Source organism: Sorex fumeus, unplaced genomic scaffold (assembly GCF_029834395.1).
Source record: "Sorex fumeus unplaced genomic scaffold, SorFum_2.1 ptg000061l, whole genome shotgun sequence".
Taxonomy (NCBI): domain Eukaryota; kingdom Metazoa; phylum Chordata; class Mammalia; order Eulipotyphla; family Soricidae; genus Sorex; species Sorex fumeus.
Window position 1 is genome coordinate 58,033,877 of NW_026606118.1, and position 15,846 is coordinate 58,049,722.

At 61.3% G+C, this 15,846-nt stretch overlaps 2 protein-coding genes across 2 annotated transcripts in view; one reads left to right on the top strand and one right to left on the bottom strand.

The window, feature by feature from the left end:
* DLK2 (delta like non-canonical Notch ligand 2) overlaps positions 1-11,221 on the top strand; it is a 442,344-nt gene extending 431,123 nt beyond the window's left edge. The window contains exon 6 of the mRNA XM_056126346.1: positions 11,209-11,221. The gene's annotated coding sequence lies outside the window, so the exon portion shown is untranslated. The remainder of the gene's footprint in view (positions 1-11,208) is intronic.
* Positions 1-15,487, bottom strand: part of PTK7 (protein tyrosine kinase 7 (inactive)) — a 71,690-nt gene extending 56,203 nt beyond the window's left edge. Inside the window, exon 1 of the mRNA XM_056126334.1 lies at positions 15,378-15,487. Within this exon, the coding sequence (XP_055982309.1) occupies positions 15,378-15,438 (61 nt within the window). The 5' untranslated portion in view covers positions 15,439-15,487. The remainder of the gene's footprint in view (positions 1-15,377) is intronic.
* Between the last annotated feature and the right edge of the window lie 359 nt (positions 15,488-15,846).

Sequence of the window (15,846 nt, forward strand, 5' to 3'; positions counted from 1 at the left end):
TGGTTTGAAAAGAACCACAAGTCTTTCAACCCTCACCACATGGTGAACAGGGAAGAAAGACTTTCCCAGAAGAAAATTTCACATTGGGCTTTTAGAAAGCCTCCCAGAGTAAGTCGGAGACCATCAAAAACGCCCTCCTCGGAGTCATTCAAGGCTTCCAGGGAAAGCACACCGAGACTTTCTTAACACCGAACGCCAGGCTTCGAGATGGTTCCAGGCGCATCAGCCACAAAACTGTCTCTTGCTTCGAGAATGCCCCCGGTGGGGCGGGGAGTCAGAGGCGGAGAGCAGCGGGCGGCTGCCAGACTTGCGGGCTAGGTCAGGGAAACGGGCGAAGGTTTTCAAAAGGGAGGAACGGCCCGTTACAAAACTGAATCTTGGGAAGGTCACGGACCGCAAAGGGACTCCGGTTAATAGTCCCCAACTGGGGGCCAGGGGCAAAGTCCATCCTTTGTACTCGCTAGGCCCTGGACTCGAACCCTGACACTGCATGGCTCCTCCCAGCAGTGTGGGTGTGGACCCCACGACAATGAAATAGTTCTTGAGGATGGAGCCACAGTACGGCCGATAGGAAGACACAGAGGGCTGACCTGGGTTCAATCGCTGCTATCCCCTATGGTCCCAGAGCACTGTAATAGTAATTCCACATTTTATATTTGAAACTGTTAAGAGATCTTAAAAGTCTCATCACAAGGAAAAAAAAAAAGGAACTATGGTGCCTGACATTAATTAAACTTCTCAGGGTCATCATCACAGCAGACAGGGTGTGGGGTTGGAGAGACGTGCCAGGCACTTGCCTTGTAGGTGGTGAAACCAGGTTCGGTCCCTGGCACCCCATATGGTCCCCCTGAGCCCCTGAGCAGAGTCAATTTATAGTAAATTTATAGTAATCCCCTGGGAGACCTGAACTAAATACAATGTTATGGGACAATTGTATCTCAATTAAAGAAGAAAAAAAGGGTCTAGATGCAGATCCATGGCAGAGCACACACCTTACAAGCGGGAGGATCTGAGCCCCAGCACCCAGGTTTGAGGGGGGAAAAAAAAAGAAAGAAAGAAAAATACAGAAAACAAACCACAAAAACCCATTCTGGAACTTCCCATAAAGCCGAAGACAGGAACATCTGGAAGCATCAAGCTATACCACAACCAACTACAAAAAAAGGGGGGGAGGGGCAGGAAAATCATGCCCCCGACTCAGCTCCCAGAACCCCATGCCCTGAAACATCCCTAGGAGCGACCCCCAAGAACTTAAGTGGGAGTAGCTGCTGTACCACAGGGGTGACCCAAAGTCTCAAAGGCCAAGTCGAAACTCAAGCCAGGCCTGGGTTCCCTGCAACAGACCCAGGATGAGCCCCAAACAAAATAGTGCCCCAAATCCTTAAAAAAAAAAGGAAAGTGCTTTGTTTCGGGGCTGGAGTGATAGCACAGCCGGGAGGGCGTTTGCCTTGCACGTGGCCGACCAGGGTTCGATTCCCAGCATCCCATATGGTCCCCCGAGCACCGCCAGGAGTGATTCCTGAGTGCATGAGCCAGGAGGAACCCCTGTGCATCACCCGGTGTGACCCAAAAAGGAAAAAAAAAGTGCTTTGCTTCTTAAAAAAAGAAGAAGAAGAAAGAAACTGCAAGGGTCTGGAGCCATAGTACGGCGGGTCGGGTGCTTGCCTTGAACACAGCCGACATGGGTTCAACCCCCGCCCCCATGCCCCACATGGTCCCCCGATCCCTGCCATGAGTCATCCTTGAGTGCAGAGCTAGGAGTAAGCCCTGAGCACTCCTGGGTGTGGCCCCAAACCCAAAATAATTAAATAAAGCCCCAAAGAGACCTACCTTTCTTCGCCCCGTCTAATCCCAACCCCACTGCCAGCCAGCTCATGCACGAGGAGCCAGACCCTCCCATCCTGGCACCCGGGGTCACCCGCATCAGGAAGGGGTGGGCAGCCTCAAGCAGGGGGCAGTGCCAGCGGGGTCCCCAAGGCCACAGTGGGAGAGAGTGTTCCCCCTTCCCAGAGAGTTCCTGCCTCAAATGCCGGGCGTCGCCCCTCCCGGCCCCTGCAGGCTACTCCTGGGGGCTACCCTTGGCTTGTCCACACTGGCCCACCAGGAAACGCACTTCCCCAAGGAGCCTCCCACTCCCCCACGGACGACTCGGCCCTGAAACGGAGACTTGGGTTTCCTGAGCAAACTCTGTCCTTGGGAGACTTCTCTTCCCGGAGTCTCTTGCCTTCTGAGCCCCCCTGGAGCCCCCTCTCATCCCCACACAACCCCCATTGGCATGAACCCGAAGAATTGTTGGTGATTCACGTGACAGACAACAGGGAAAAGAGCTTCTGCCAGAAAGGACTGGCTGGAGGGGCCGACAGATGCAGGTTCCATCCCGGTTCCATGCCCGGCATCCCATGAGGTCCCCGGGGCACCCCCAGAAGGAATCCCTGAATGCAGAGCCAGGAGTCACCCCTGAGCACCACCAGGTGTGGACCCCACCCTCAAAAATAAGATGTGTTCGTTTCCTACTCGTAGAAAATAGGACCATGACACCCCTGAACTGAATCCTACAACCCAATTCCAAGAGTGAGATTGTCTGACGGAGAAAGCGCCTCTCCCAGCTAATGAAAAACAATGCCCCTACAGGCCCGGGGTGTGCTGCCCAGGAGGACTCGGCCCTTACCTGCCCGAGGCCCTGGGTTCCATCTGCGACACCGCGTGGTCCTAGCCCTGGAACCCGGCTCTCTGGCCCCCAAACCAGAAAGCCCCTCTGGTAATCCTCACCAAACCCCTGACAGGGGGCTGCCAGTTCATCTCCTCTTGCAGAAGAGACTGGGGCCCAGTTCAGCCTCTCTCTGCGCAGGTGTGAAGCCCAAACTCAGTTTTCCGAATTTCCCAGGAGCGGGGTCGGGGTGGGGGTGGGGGTGGGGGTGGGTGCAGGAGGCCAAGCCAGGAGAGGCTTAAAGGACCACTTGGCGCGGGGCTCAGGCTAGAAATCGGGGTCCTCTGCGCCCCGGCACCTTTGAGGCTCCGGATTCCAGAAACAACAACAAAAGGAAAACAGGTTTCCCCGGCTCCTTCCTCACAAAACTGGCTGGAAGTGTGGCGAGCCCTCTCGGCCAACTTGTTGCATATAAAGCACATTTAACGAGCCGAGCCTCGCAGGCCTGGGAGGGAGAGGAGAAGGGTTCGGGAAACCTGACACTCCGGCAGCAAGCGGGCAGGCCCTCAGCATCAGCCCCCAGGGATAAACACCAGCCCGGCAACCCCTTTGTCTGCCAGGAGATACTTCCGGGGGTGAGGGAGGCGGAGAAGCGTTTTATGGCCAAGCCCACCTAACAGCTTGGCACCGGAGACCTGGCCGGGGGGTCTTCACCGTCCCCCCTCTCGCCATAAACCCCCTGTCCTGTCCCCCCAACCTGCTGGGGTCCCTCCTTCCACAAATACCTGTGACCGGCCATAAATGCCCGAAACAGCCTGCTGCTAACTGAGGGCATTTGTTTCAAATTTGCAAAGACCCAGAGCTGTGGAAAACTAAGTCCCCGGCTAACATGAAATGTTCTGCATTCCTGCCGGCCTGGAGCACCGGGCTTCAAACGCCCCCAGAGGCCCGGCTGTTTACTCACTGCTGGGGCGGGGAGAGGCATTTCCCGCGCCCTCGGGAGGCGCCTTTGATCCACACCGGGTGGGCAGGGGATGGAGAGAGAGGTGCCACCCAGACCCAGGCCGGCCCTCCCCTGCCCCCTCAGCAGCTCTGGGGACCCACGGGGCCTGGGAAAGTGTCACTGGGGTAAACTCAAGTAGAGCCGGGTGCAGCCCCCCCCCACTTCTAGGGCCACCAGTAACGGGGGAGGAGAGAGGGGCCTTCCTTCCACTCTGCCCTTCAGCAGAGTGGACAGAGCAGATACAGACCCAGGGCCGCTGGAACCGATCAGGGGCTCAGTACATGCCCCAATGAAGGCCAGTGCCCTAGGGTAGAAGAGAAACTGGAACACGGGCCCAAACAGGTCAAAATAGATGCTTTTCTTTTTTTGGGGGGGAGGGGGTGGGAATCATACCCAGCTGTATGTAGGGCTTACTCCTTGGCTCTGCGCTCAGGGATCACTCCTGGTAGGCTCGGGGTACCACATGGGGTGCCCAGGATCAAGCCTGGGTTGGTCGTGGGCAAGGCAAGAGCCCTACTTGCTGTGCTCTCTCCGGCCAGTCCTGTCTTGATGGGTGAGAACGGGAGCGACCGCGAACACCAGGGTCCCTCTGCACCCTTCCCAGAAAGGAAGGAAGCAGGTTTCTCTCTCGTGTTGGAACCTGACCGCTTCAGAAGCAGAAGAAAGTGAGCAGGGTTGCCAGAGACCAGTCAACAGCTCCGCGGCTGGATCCCTGGCATCGAGAAGCTACTATGGCAGGGCGGGCGCCAGCAGCACAGCGGGGAGGGCCTTTCGCCTCGCACGCGGCCGATCCGACATCCCACATGATGATCCCCTGAGCGCAGAGCCAGGAGTAAGTCCTGAGCACCACCGGTGTGACCCAAAAACGAAACCGAAAAAAGCTGCCACCGCTGGGGAAACAGCCCCAGACCCCCGGCACACAGGATCTCTTGGGTACTGCCGGGGGTGAGTCCCAAACAAAACCTGGGATCTGGGGCTTGAGCAACAGCACAGCGGGTAGGGTGTTTGCCTTGCACGCGGCCGACCCGGGTTCGATTCCCAGCATCCCATAGGGTCCCCTAAGCACCGCCAGGAGTAACTCCTGAGTGCAGAGCCAGGAGGAACCCCATGTGCATCGCCAGGTGTGACCCAAAAAGCAAAAAAAAAAAAAAACCTGGGATCTTCCAGAATGGTTCTGGTGTTGAACCACACCTGGTGGAGCTCAGGGATTGCTCCGGGCTCAGCTCTCAGGTTAGTGCTGGGGGCTCCCACGGTCACTCGCGGGGCTGCCAGCAGTACCTGGGAACGTGTGAGGCTGCGGCCGAGACCCAGGGGTCCCACATACAAAGCATGTTGTGCTCTAGCCCACTTGGCGTTTTTTTTTCCCTTCAGTTTTGGGGCCACACCCAGCTGTGTACAGGGCGTGGGCAGAGCTCAGAGACCACACGTCATGCTGGGGGTTGAACCCAGGTCAGCTGCATGCCAGGCCAGTGTCCTACCCGCTGTTCTATGGCCCTGGCCCTACCGCTACGGCCCTCGGAGCCAACTCCTCCGTGTCTTCGGAAACACTTTGTGTGTGTGGGGTGGGGGGGGGATGGTTGGTGGCAGAGATTGGACCACACCCAGCTGTGCTCAGCACTTACTCCTGTCTGCACTCAGGGATCGGGCATGGGGCCTGGACTCAGTATGCCCGACCCCCTGTATTCTCTCTCTAGCCCCCTTTCAGAGTAATCTTGAGGATTACGAGACTAGCCTCCGAAGTCAGGAATGTTAAGGGGCTGGACCAGTAGTACAGTGGGAAGGGCAGTTGCCTTGCATGCAGCCAACCCGGGTTCGATCCCTGGCATCCCATATCGCTCCCCCAAGTCCATTAGAAGTGACCAGAGTGCGAAGCCAGAAGCCAGCCCTGAGCACTACTGGGTGTGGCCCAAAACCCCCAATGAGAAAAGGCAGGAAAACCTACACGCACTGTGCCCCTACCAGATGCCAAGGCCTGTACCACCAAGCGTGGGCACAATTCTCTACACAGAAGTAGTAAGAAGCGGCAAACTCTTCAGCGCACATGGCAGGGATGACTGTTCCCACCTACACCGTCTCCACCGCAGCCCGGCCCAGCACGTAACTCCGGGCAGGCCCGGCGGCCTGGAATGCAGCAACACCTGCAAGTCGGGGCCTGCCCCTGCCCGTGACCTTCCAGCAGTGCGTGGTGGCGGAGACAAGGGCTGAAGAGCAAATCTCAGGGCCCGAGAGCCAGGGCCAGGGTGAAGGGACTTGCCACGCACACAGCCAACCCCGGTTCCGTCCCCCGCACCAACAGACGGCACCCTGCCAGGACTGGTCCCTGAGCACTGCGCCAGGAGCAAGCACCTGAATGCCAAGTACCCAAACAAAGACAGAGCCCCAAACCTGACGGTTCCAAAAAATATGGCTCTCCAAGACACCCCACAGCACCAAGGCCCCTCACCCCGCCTGTACCTCATGTGAGGCTTCCCCGAGCAACCCCCCACCCCCACCCCGTCTTTCCAACTCCAAGTCTCCTTCTGGAGCTTCTCCCTTCTGTGCAAGGCAGGTTGGAGCTATAGGTCTGTAGGTCGGGGGACTGCCTTGCATGTGGCCAACCCGGGTTTGATTTCCGGCATCCCACACGGTTCCCTGAGCCCGCCAGGAGTGATTCCTGAGCTGGGTGTGGCCCAAAAACAAGAAAGAAACGGGAAAGGAGGCCCTTCCCCTCCCGCCCCCCCCCCCCCCCCCGTCCCTCAAATACTTGAGGTTTAACCAGATTAAGTATTTCTGCCTTCTCCAACACTTTCGGGGACCAAAGAGATAATACAGGTTAAGGCATTTGCCTTGCAGGCGGCCAACCCAGTTTGAATCCCCAACACCCCCACAGAGTCCTGTGAACCCCACCAGGAATGATCCCTGAGCACAGAGCCAGGAGTAAACACCAGCCCCATCCAAAAATAAAAATAAAATAAAATAAACAGACTCATTGTGGTTGGGGAGATAATCTGAAGGGCTGAAGCACAGACTTTGCATACATGACTCCCAGGTCCCACGCCTGGCACTGCATGGTCCCTTGTGCCGTCCCGGAAAAGAATCTTTTTGTGTGTTTTGGGGGATTTTTCTTATTTTCTTGTGGAGACGTCAGGGATGCAGACGTTTGTATGTATGCGTATATGGGGGGCAAGTTTTCTACCACCAAACTACTTCCCTAACCTGAGTTGGTTTTTTTGTTCTCATTAAGAAAAATACACACAGGGTTGGAGGAGTGGTAGGGCAGGGAGGATGTTTGCCTTGCACGTGGCTGACCGGCACCCCATACGGTCGCCCAAGCACCACCAGCAGTAATGCCTGAGAGAAGAGCCAAGAGGAAGCCCGAAAACTAATGCATCAATTTGGGGTTTTTTGTTTTGTTTTTCTTTTGGGGTCACACCGGACAATGCTCAGGAATGACTCCTGGCTCTGCACTCAGGAATGACTCCTGGCGGTGCTCAGGGGACCATGGGATGCTGGGACTCGAACCCGGGTCGGCCCCGTGCAAGGCAAACCGGCCTCCCCGCGGTGCTATCCCTCAGGTCCCCTCATGCATCAATTTGGAAAAACAATTCCCTCCTCGTAAGTCTCTTCCAAGTCTCCCCAGGGAGATCTCCCCACAGACATCCCCTCCCCGCAACACCCCCCCAAACCCGCACAGGTCCGACCCTCCGAGTGGGGCCCGAACAGGGCTGGACTGTGGCCCACCGGCCGGCAGGTCTCTGAACCAACTGCAGATCCCAGAGGCAGGTGGGACTTCCTGGGACAAATCCAGAAGTCCTTGCCTCCCCACTCGCCTCCCGACTCCCATCCCCACGGACAGGACACGCGAGACAGGCAAGCCTGACGGTCCTGAGCAAAATGTAGAGTGAAGGGGCATGACCCCTCCCCTCAGGCTGGCCCTGTTCCCTCCCCTCTGCCCACCCTCACATACCCTCTTCCTTCAGCCCATCCACACATGCCCTCCCCTCAACCCCCCCACCTTGCCCTCAGCCAACTGCAAGTGTCCTCCCGCTCCCGTCAGCCCTCCCCCCTCAGCAGCCCCCATCCGCCCTCCCCCTCAGTCTGTCCCCATGTCCCCTCCCCTGTGCCATCTCTCAGCCAGGCACCTTCTGAGTGGGTGCAGAGCCCAGAACTCAGTGGGGAGCACACACTCTCCTGTGGCTCAGTCCCAGCCCCCTCATGTCCCCCTCGAGCTCCACGCCAAGAGTTAGTTGTCCCTCAGCACCATCAGGTCTGGCCCCAGGGTCCCACCCGGAGATGCACAGGGGTTACTCCTGGCTCTGCACTCAGGAATTACCCCTGGCGGTGCTCAGGGGACCATCTGGGACGCTGGGAATCGAACCCGGGTCGGCCGCGTGCAAGGCAAACGCCCTACCCGCTGTGCTACCACTCCAGCTCCTACAAGACAAAAAAATGAATTCATGAACAAGTAGATCTTTGGGGCCGGAAACCACAGGAGCTTGCCTCGCTCACTCGCACACAGTTGACCCAGGTTCAACCCCCGGCATCCCGGCTGCTCCCTCGGGCGCAGAGCCCTGAGCAGAGCGGGGTGCGGCCCCCAAACCCACACAGAAAAACCCAAGCAGAGAACCCCACGAGGCCAGGAGGCGGGCTGGCAAGGGAACGCAAGGAGCAGGAGCTCTGGTGGACGGCGGTGCAGGAACCGGCCCAGGGGCCCCGGCCGGAGGGCTAGTGTGTGTGGCTGTGTGTGTGTGTGAGGCCCTGCTCAGACGGATCCCCGGCAGCGCCAGCAGGACCCCCAAGAACCAACCAAGCCAGGAGCAATTCCTGCGGGAGGGAGAGAGAAAATGGGCCAAGCCCCGAGGAGCAGCAGACACATGGCTGGTGTGGCTGGGAGGGGGGTCCCCGGCAGAGCTGCCCATCACCCGAGAGGCAGGAGAGCAGCCCGAGTCAGGCTCAGGGAAGCGTCTCCTGAGAACCAGGTCCCGGGCGCAACCTCCCATCCAGCCCGACACGGGCCGAGAACAGCGCCAGCTGGCAGCCGTCATTCCCGGGGGACAGCAGGCCAGTGTCCTCCAGGAAGGCCGGGCCCCGCGTCCAGCTGGGGTCACAGGGCGGGCGTCTGGAGACCTCTAGGTACTTCCTTCTCTGGGCCAAGCAAGATGTTCCCTCCAGCAGGGATCAGGGGACTGTAAGGGGTGACAGGGATGGAACCCGGGTCAGCCACGTGCACGGCAAGCACTCTGCCCAGTGCTGCCTCTCTGGCCCCGAGGCACACCCCAAAGCAGACCCTTATTCTCCAGAGTGCCCCTACCACCTGGTGTGCGCCAGAGGGGAGGGGGCGCAGTGGGAGCCTGCTGAGTGCTGAGGCCACAGGAAGGAGGAGAGGCACCCCCCGGAGAAGGCCCAGTGGCACCGCCCACATCACAGCGGCAGCTGTCTGGAGCGCGGAGAAGCACTCGAGGAAAAAGTGTTTCCAGCACAGGAGGAGTTGGTTGGGGGCAGAGAAACCGTTCCCAGGGCCAAGTATGAGCACTGTCCGCAGGGGACTCCAGTTCCATCCTGGACGCATGGACGCCCGAGCACCGCGGGGAAGGACCCCCAAGCACTGCTAGGTGAGTCCCCCAAAGAAACAATGTCCCTCCCCCCAAGAGAGCTTGGTGGAAATTGTGCAAACTATGACACAGGAGTGAAAGGCTCACACGAGAGAGGGGGCCAAAGGGCGTCATCAGCGTGAAGAGGCAGTCCCACGGGGTGCGGGTGGGGGTGGCCGGGTTCCTGCGGTGCATCCGGCAGACTAGGGTTCAAATCCCCGCATGCCTACAGTCCCCTGAGCAGCGGGAAGGTTCACGCATGAGTAGACCCAGGAATAACTCCCGAGTACCACTGGGCATGGTCCAAATGCCCCCCTCCAACCCTCTCCCTCTCCCCCACCGCCGCCCGCAAAATAAGGAATCAACTCCAACTAATGGGACTCAGTGGTGAGGCACATGCCTTACAGGTGAGGTTTAATCCCCAACACTGCATGGTCCTCCAGGCCCCCCTGGGAGTACGCCCTGAGAAGCACTGGGTGTGCCTCCAACCCCCCCCCCAAAGAATCTAACAATAATTAAAAAATGAGGGGCTGGAGCAATAGCACAGCGGGTAGGGCATTTGCCTTGCACGCGGCCGACCCGGGTTCAATTCCCAGCATCCCATATGGTCCCCCGAGCACCACCAGGAGTGATTCCTGAGTGCAGAGCCAGGAGTCAGCCCTGAGCATCGCCGGGTGACCCGCCCCCCCCCAAAAAAAAATAAGAAATACATTTTTTGACTCCTACCATAAGTGCTGGGTAAGGCAAGACCCAGACACCACATGTATCGGGGCCTCTGGTTACCGACCTGTTCACTCGAGTTTCTAATGGTCTTTAGACCCTCTTACAGGGAGAAAGGAGACTCGGCCACACCCAACGGTGTTCAAGGGCGACTCCTGGCTCTGTGCTCAGGAGTCCTGCTGGCAGTGCTCGGGGGACCATGTGACTTTGAGGGCTGAACAGGGTGAGCCACCAGGACGGCGGGCACTTTAACCTCTACCATCTCTCTGGTCCAGGACCCCGGTTTCTGGAGGCTGGGGGAGGACCTCACCCAGCCGTGCTCAGGAGTTATCAGGCTCTGCACTTGGGAATTATTCCTGGTGGTGCTCGGGGAGACATCATGAAATGTTGGGGATCGAACCCAGATCAGCCAGCCCGCTACACTAACGCTCCAATCCCCTGGATCCCATTTTCTTTTTTTCTGTTTTTTGCTTTTGGGGTCATACCCGGTGATGCCCAGGGGTTCCTCCTGGCTCTGCACTCAGCAATTACTCCTGGCGGGGCTCAGGGGACCCTATGGGATGCTGGGAATCGAACCCGGGTCAGCCGCGTGCAAGGCAAACGCCCTCCCCGCTGTGCTACTGCTCCAGCCCCTGGATCCCATTTTCTGAGAACACAAATGTACATCTGCCTGCCATGACTCACAGTCTTCCCCCCCAGGATCTGGTTTCCAGGAGTTCCGTAGCCCCCTCAGGCAGGAAGCACGGGTCCCGCCCAGCGGGGTCCTAGCACAGGACAGACGTCCGGGGTACACTGTGATTCCCCTCACATCTGCTCCCTCGTCCGTTCAGTCACTCGTTCAGGGTCAAAGTGCGCAGGGACACGAGCGTTTGGTGACCCCCCCATTCCAGCAGCACAAAGAGAGAGGTGCCCGCGTGGGTCAGCCCACCTGACAAAGCTTCCTCCCGGGCCACGGCGGCTTGTACGAAGCGGAGGGGAGGGAAATGCCTTCAGTGCAGAGAAGAAAAGGGGACGGAAAAAATGACACAGTCCAGCGGGCGGCCTCAAACCACTGCAGAGTGGCGGCACCCCCGCCAGAACCCTTGCACGCCGGCCGTGAACTCAGAGAACCCCAGGACAGGACCTTGACTGAGCCACACACCACAGCAGAGTGGGAGAGGAGGAGGAACATGGTACTCCTGCCAAGGATGAGCCTGGACCCCACCCCCCCATTTCCCAGGGAGCTCCACCAGGAGGGCACCTGCTGCCAGGGGCAGGGGCAGACAGAGCTCAGGGCCGCAGGTCTAGGACATTCCACCCTGTCTCAGGAGCTTCCCGCCACCGTCGGGGACACCTGGGAGCTGAGTCTGCTCCGAACCGGCCAGCCTGAACCCCCACTGCCCCCCCAAAAGTCTCACAGAAGCAGTAGTGAGCGGCTTCTCAGACCGACCCTTGGCGCTGGAGTGACCAGACAGCGGGGAGGATGCTTGCCTTGCAACGCGGCCGACCCAGGCTCAGTCCCCGGCAACCCATATAGACCCCCGACTACCACCAGGATTGATTCTTAAGCACAAAGCCAAGAGTGAGCCCTGACCCAAAAACCAAAACCCCAACAAGAGCAAACCCTAACTCGGCCTACAGTGCTGACACAGCAGGGGTAGGGTCTTGCTATGCGTGCAGCCCACCTGGGTTCAACGCCCCCACAATCCTCATGGTCCCGTTGGCCCACCAGGAGTGATCCCCAAGTGAAAAGCCACAAATAAGCCCTGAGCACCACCAGGGATGACCACAAGATAAAACAAAAACTCATACCACCCCCCTCCCACCCAGCACTACGCCCACCCACCACGGTGGGCGCCCCTCAGGAGCCATGTCTCAATCCTAAAAAGCCCTCCGTGGTCTCAATCTCTCTCCCAAATCCAACCCCCGCCCCCCTGGCTCTCCTGGGCAAAGGAGACATTTCATGCTCAGTGGAAATAGTCGTGGTTCCAGGCGGGACCCCAACATCACACACACTTGGTGTCGCAAACTTCCCAGAAGGCCGACTTTTTTTAGTGGGCAAGTTTCCTGACGGCATGAAAGGCGACCAAAGCCACAGCGAGGCCCTGTGTGAGGCGTGTGAACACGCAGAAGTGTGCGTGTATGCCTGCAGATGAGGAGCAAGCGACTCAAGTCTTCAAAGGACAGAGCAGGTCAACAGGAGGACCGGGACCCTTGACTCTCCAGAGGGACGGATGCCTGGGCCCGGTCTCCACAACGGGCGCGGGGAGAGGGTCTTGGTCACCTGGAAGCTGGTCAGGCAGCAGATTCAGTTCCTGCTACGAGCTCCCCAGGGAAGCGCGGTGGCAGCCCTTGGATCTAGTCAGCACCCCGAGTGGTGGATCACCTAGGGGCAGCCCCCCCACCCCCACCCAGCAGCTCCTGGGAGAGCCAGGTCAGCTTCCTGCCGCACAGAGGTGGCTGCCCTCCATCCGGAGCTCCTGGGAATGCCACAGCAATACCCAAAGTGATAGCACAGGGGGGGAAGGCGTCTGCCCTACGCACGGCTGAACCGGGTTTCAATCCCCGGCATCCCATAGGGACCCCCGAGCACCGCCAGGAGTCACTCCTGAGTGAGTGCAGAGCCAGGAGTAACCCCTGAGCATCGCTGGGTGTGACCCCCCCCTTCCACAAAAAAAAAAAATTAAAAAACCCAGAGTGGTCATAAGGAGCAGATGGCCCAGAGACCGGGAAGGAGGGTGGGGCCACCTTGATTCGGTCCTGGGAGACAGAGCGGGTACCCCAGATGGGCGCAGCCCTTCCCGGCCTGCAAGGCGGTCCTCGGATGATTCCACTCTGCGCCCACATAGCTCTGCCACCCGGGGAGGCCCTGCGGTGACCCTCCCCCGCAAAGCCCTCCAGGAAATGGAACCCCACAGGGGGCACATGGCGTCCAGCTGGAAGGAGCCAGAAATTCTGCCCATGTCCACCTTCTGGCAAGGGGGAGGGCGGCGCTGGGGAGAGGCGACGGGAAGGGGGCACTGCCCAGAGAGCAAAGAACAGAGAGAAGGCGGCTATTCTAGGGGGGGGACGGCAAAGAGCCGGGCTAGGCTGGAACAGAGGGGGCCAATGTTCATAGCTGGGGCTGAAAAGGTGCGTAGGAAGCCGGCCCGGGAGGAGGAAGCCTGAGGAAAGAGCCTTCAGAGCCCTCATTACGGCCCAGACAGCCCCAGCCGGTCGGTCCCTTCATAGAAGAGGACCCGGGTGCAGAGGTGACCAGCAGCACCCAGTCTGGGCTCAGAGCTGCCCCTGGGCCAGTGCCTCGCTGGGCTCTGCCCACTGGGCCACCCTGCCCCATGCCCCCAGAGTCCCGCTGGATCCTCTTGAACTTCTCCACCCTGGAGAAAACCCAGCACCCAGAGACAGCAACGGGGAGGCTGAGTGCCAGGCAGACCCAGGTTAAACACCAAGACTCAACGAATGAACAGGAGCCGGGAGGGCAGAACCCGGGGGGACTGGGGGCCAGGTTTGAAATCTCAGGCCCTCGTCTTTTCTCCCACTGCCTCGGCCCCCCTCCACCCCCACCCCCACTCCCACCACCGGGTATTTATCACAACGGGGATCTCAAAGCTTGCAAAGTTACTCAGCCATTTACGGGGGCCGTAATTACCCAAACTTCAAAAATGCTCTGGGCTCACCAGCCCGGGTCCCTCACCCCAGCCCATTAACAGCAGGACGCCCAGACAGCTGGGGCTTAGGACACAATTAAACAAGAAGATGGAAAAATCTACTGTAATCCATGAAAGGAATCTTGCCGCCCCCCCCCACCTCCGGAAGTCATGCAAAGGGCGGGAGGGGGCTGGGGGTGGGGGAGACCCCGGGTTCCACTGAGGACAGCAGGCCCTCCCTTCCCCACCCCGGCTGGGACCACTCAGCATCCAGGCAGGTTCCACACTGGGGCACATTTGCTGGAGCTGATTTCAGGCTCTCATTAAAATGTTCCTTTGTTGAGTGTAAGACACCTCCCCACCCCCAGAGGAGACTCCAGCCGGCCCTGGACGCCTCCCTAGAGCTCAGTGGTGGGTCAGCTTGATTCTCCCCCAAACTGCATAGAACCCCCTCTCCGGACTAAGGTCCTGCAGCACTGTCAGAGGCTGCTCAGGGGAAGAACGGAGGAACTGAGCTTGTGTGCGAGATCAGTGCCAGGTCCTCAGATATACTCCCAGTGCCTCCACCCTGCGCCCCCTCCCAACTCCAGCACTGTGACCGCCAGCTGGGGAGGCAGCCACACAGGGTGACCCTCCCACCCTACCCCCCTACACACCAGAACCCCAGCCAACTGGGGGGGGGGCTACATGCCCAGAAGTCTGGGGGTCCCCCATCCTCCCCGAGCACAAACTTCCCTACTCCCTCTGGGCGCAGCTGTGGATTCTGCCACCAGGAAAAAGTGGGACAGCTACAAAAGCCAGCCCAGGGTAGCCCGCCCAGGCCCCCAGCATACAACGGGACCCCTCTTCTTCACCACTGGGGGTGGACAAGAGGGGGCCTCCCTCGGCGCCCCGATTCCAACAGCAGCTGGTAGGCCCCAAGAGCAGGCCGTCCTCAGCACCCCGAGGCCGCCGCTTTCAAAGCCGGGAGAGAAGGGGGCGCGAGGGAGGGTCGGTGTGGTCCCTACTCACCCCTGCCCCTGGCTTTGGGAAGGCAGGGGGTGGGGGGCTGGGGGGGGCTCGTTCCCAGTCCTGGCCGGGAGGGGCGTGCAGGGTGCCCTCCTGGAAGGAGGCACCTTGGCGCTCACGGGGGGCTCTCAAGAGGTCCGGCCTCGGCGGCGGGGGCTTGGGTGGGCCGCAGCAGCCCCCCACCCTCGAGGAGGGCCGAGCCACAGTCGGGCGGGGAGGGGGCCTGCGCCCCGCACGGTCCCGCGGCCCGCCAGGGGCGATTCCGGGCGCAGAGCGAGGAGTAAGCCCGGAGCCGCGCCGGGTGGGTCCCCCCCCAAAAAAATCAAATTAAATTTAAAAAAAAAGGAGACAGAGGAGACGGGCGCAGGAACTCTCGGGCCTCGCCGGGGACCCGGCGGGGCAGCACCCCGCGCCGCACCTGGGCGGGCCGGGGAGTCCGGCCCCGCGACGGGCTGGCCCGCCCCCCGGCCGGGGACCCCTGCGCCCCGGCTCGGCTCGGCTCGGCCCGGCCCGGCCCGGCCCGGCCCGGCCCGGGGGGGCGGGAGCGGCGGCGAACAAAGCTCCGCGCGCCCGGCGCCCGCCCGCCCGCCCGCCCGCACCTGGGCACTGCCCGCTGGAGCCCGGGGCCCGGCCGCCCCGCGAAGGTGGGTGCGGGCGGGCGCCCTCCCGGACCGTCCCACGGAGGCCGCCGCTCCCGCCCGCGGGCCAGACCCCCGCGGCCGCGCCGCGCCGCGACTCGGCCCCGCGCCCGGCCGGGCCACGCGGCGGCGGCGGCGGCCCGCGCGCCCCCGGCCCCGACTCACCGGCCAGCAGCGCGGGCAGCAGCGCGCCCAGCAGACGCGGGGCTCCCCGGCCGGCTCCCATCGCGCCCGGCGCCGACGCTCCGCGCCGCAGCCCCGCCGAGTCCCGCGCGCCAGGCCCCGCCCCGCGCCCCCTCCCCGACGCCCCCTCCCCGCGCCGGGGCGGGGCCCGCGGGGGCGGGGGCGGGGCGCGGGCGGGGCGGGGCGCGGGGCGGGGGGCCGTCGCCGCCGCGTCGGCGGGGTCCCGCGCTCCCCGGGGGCCGCGCTCGGGCCGGCCGCGCCCCCCCCAGGCGTGCCCCCCGTCGGGCGGGCGGGGGACCTGGCGATGCGGGGCCCGGTGCCTCGGGAGCGGCCAACGCGCGCAGGCGGGCCCGGGGCTCGGGGGGCTCGGGGCTCTCGGCGCCCGCGGGTCGGGGGCACCGGCCCCGCCCGGCCACCCCAAGGCCGTCCCCGGGCCGGCTGTGTCGGGGTG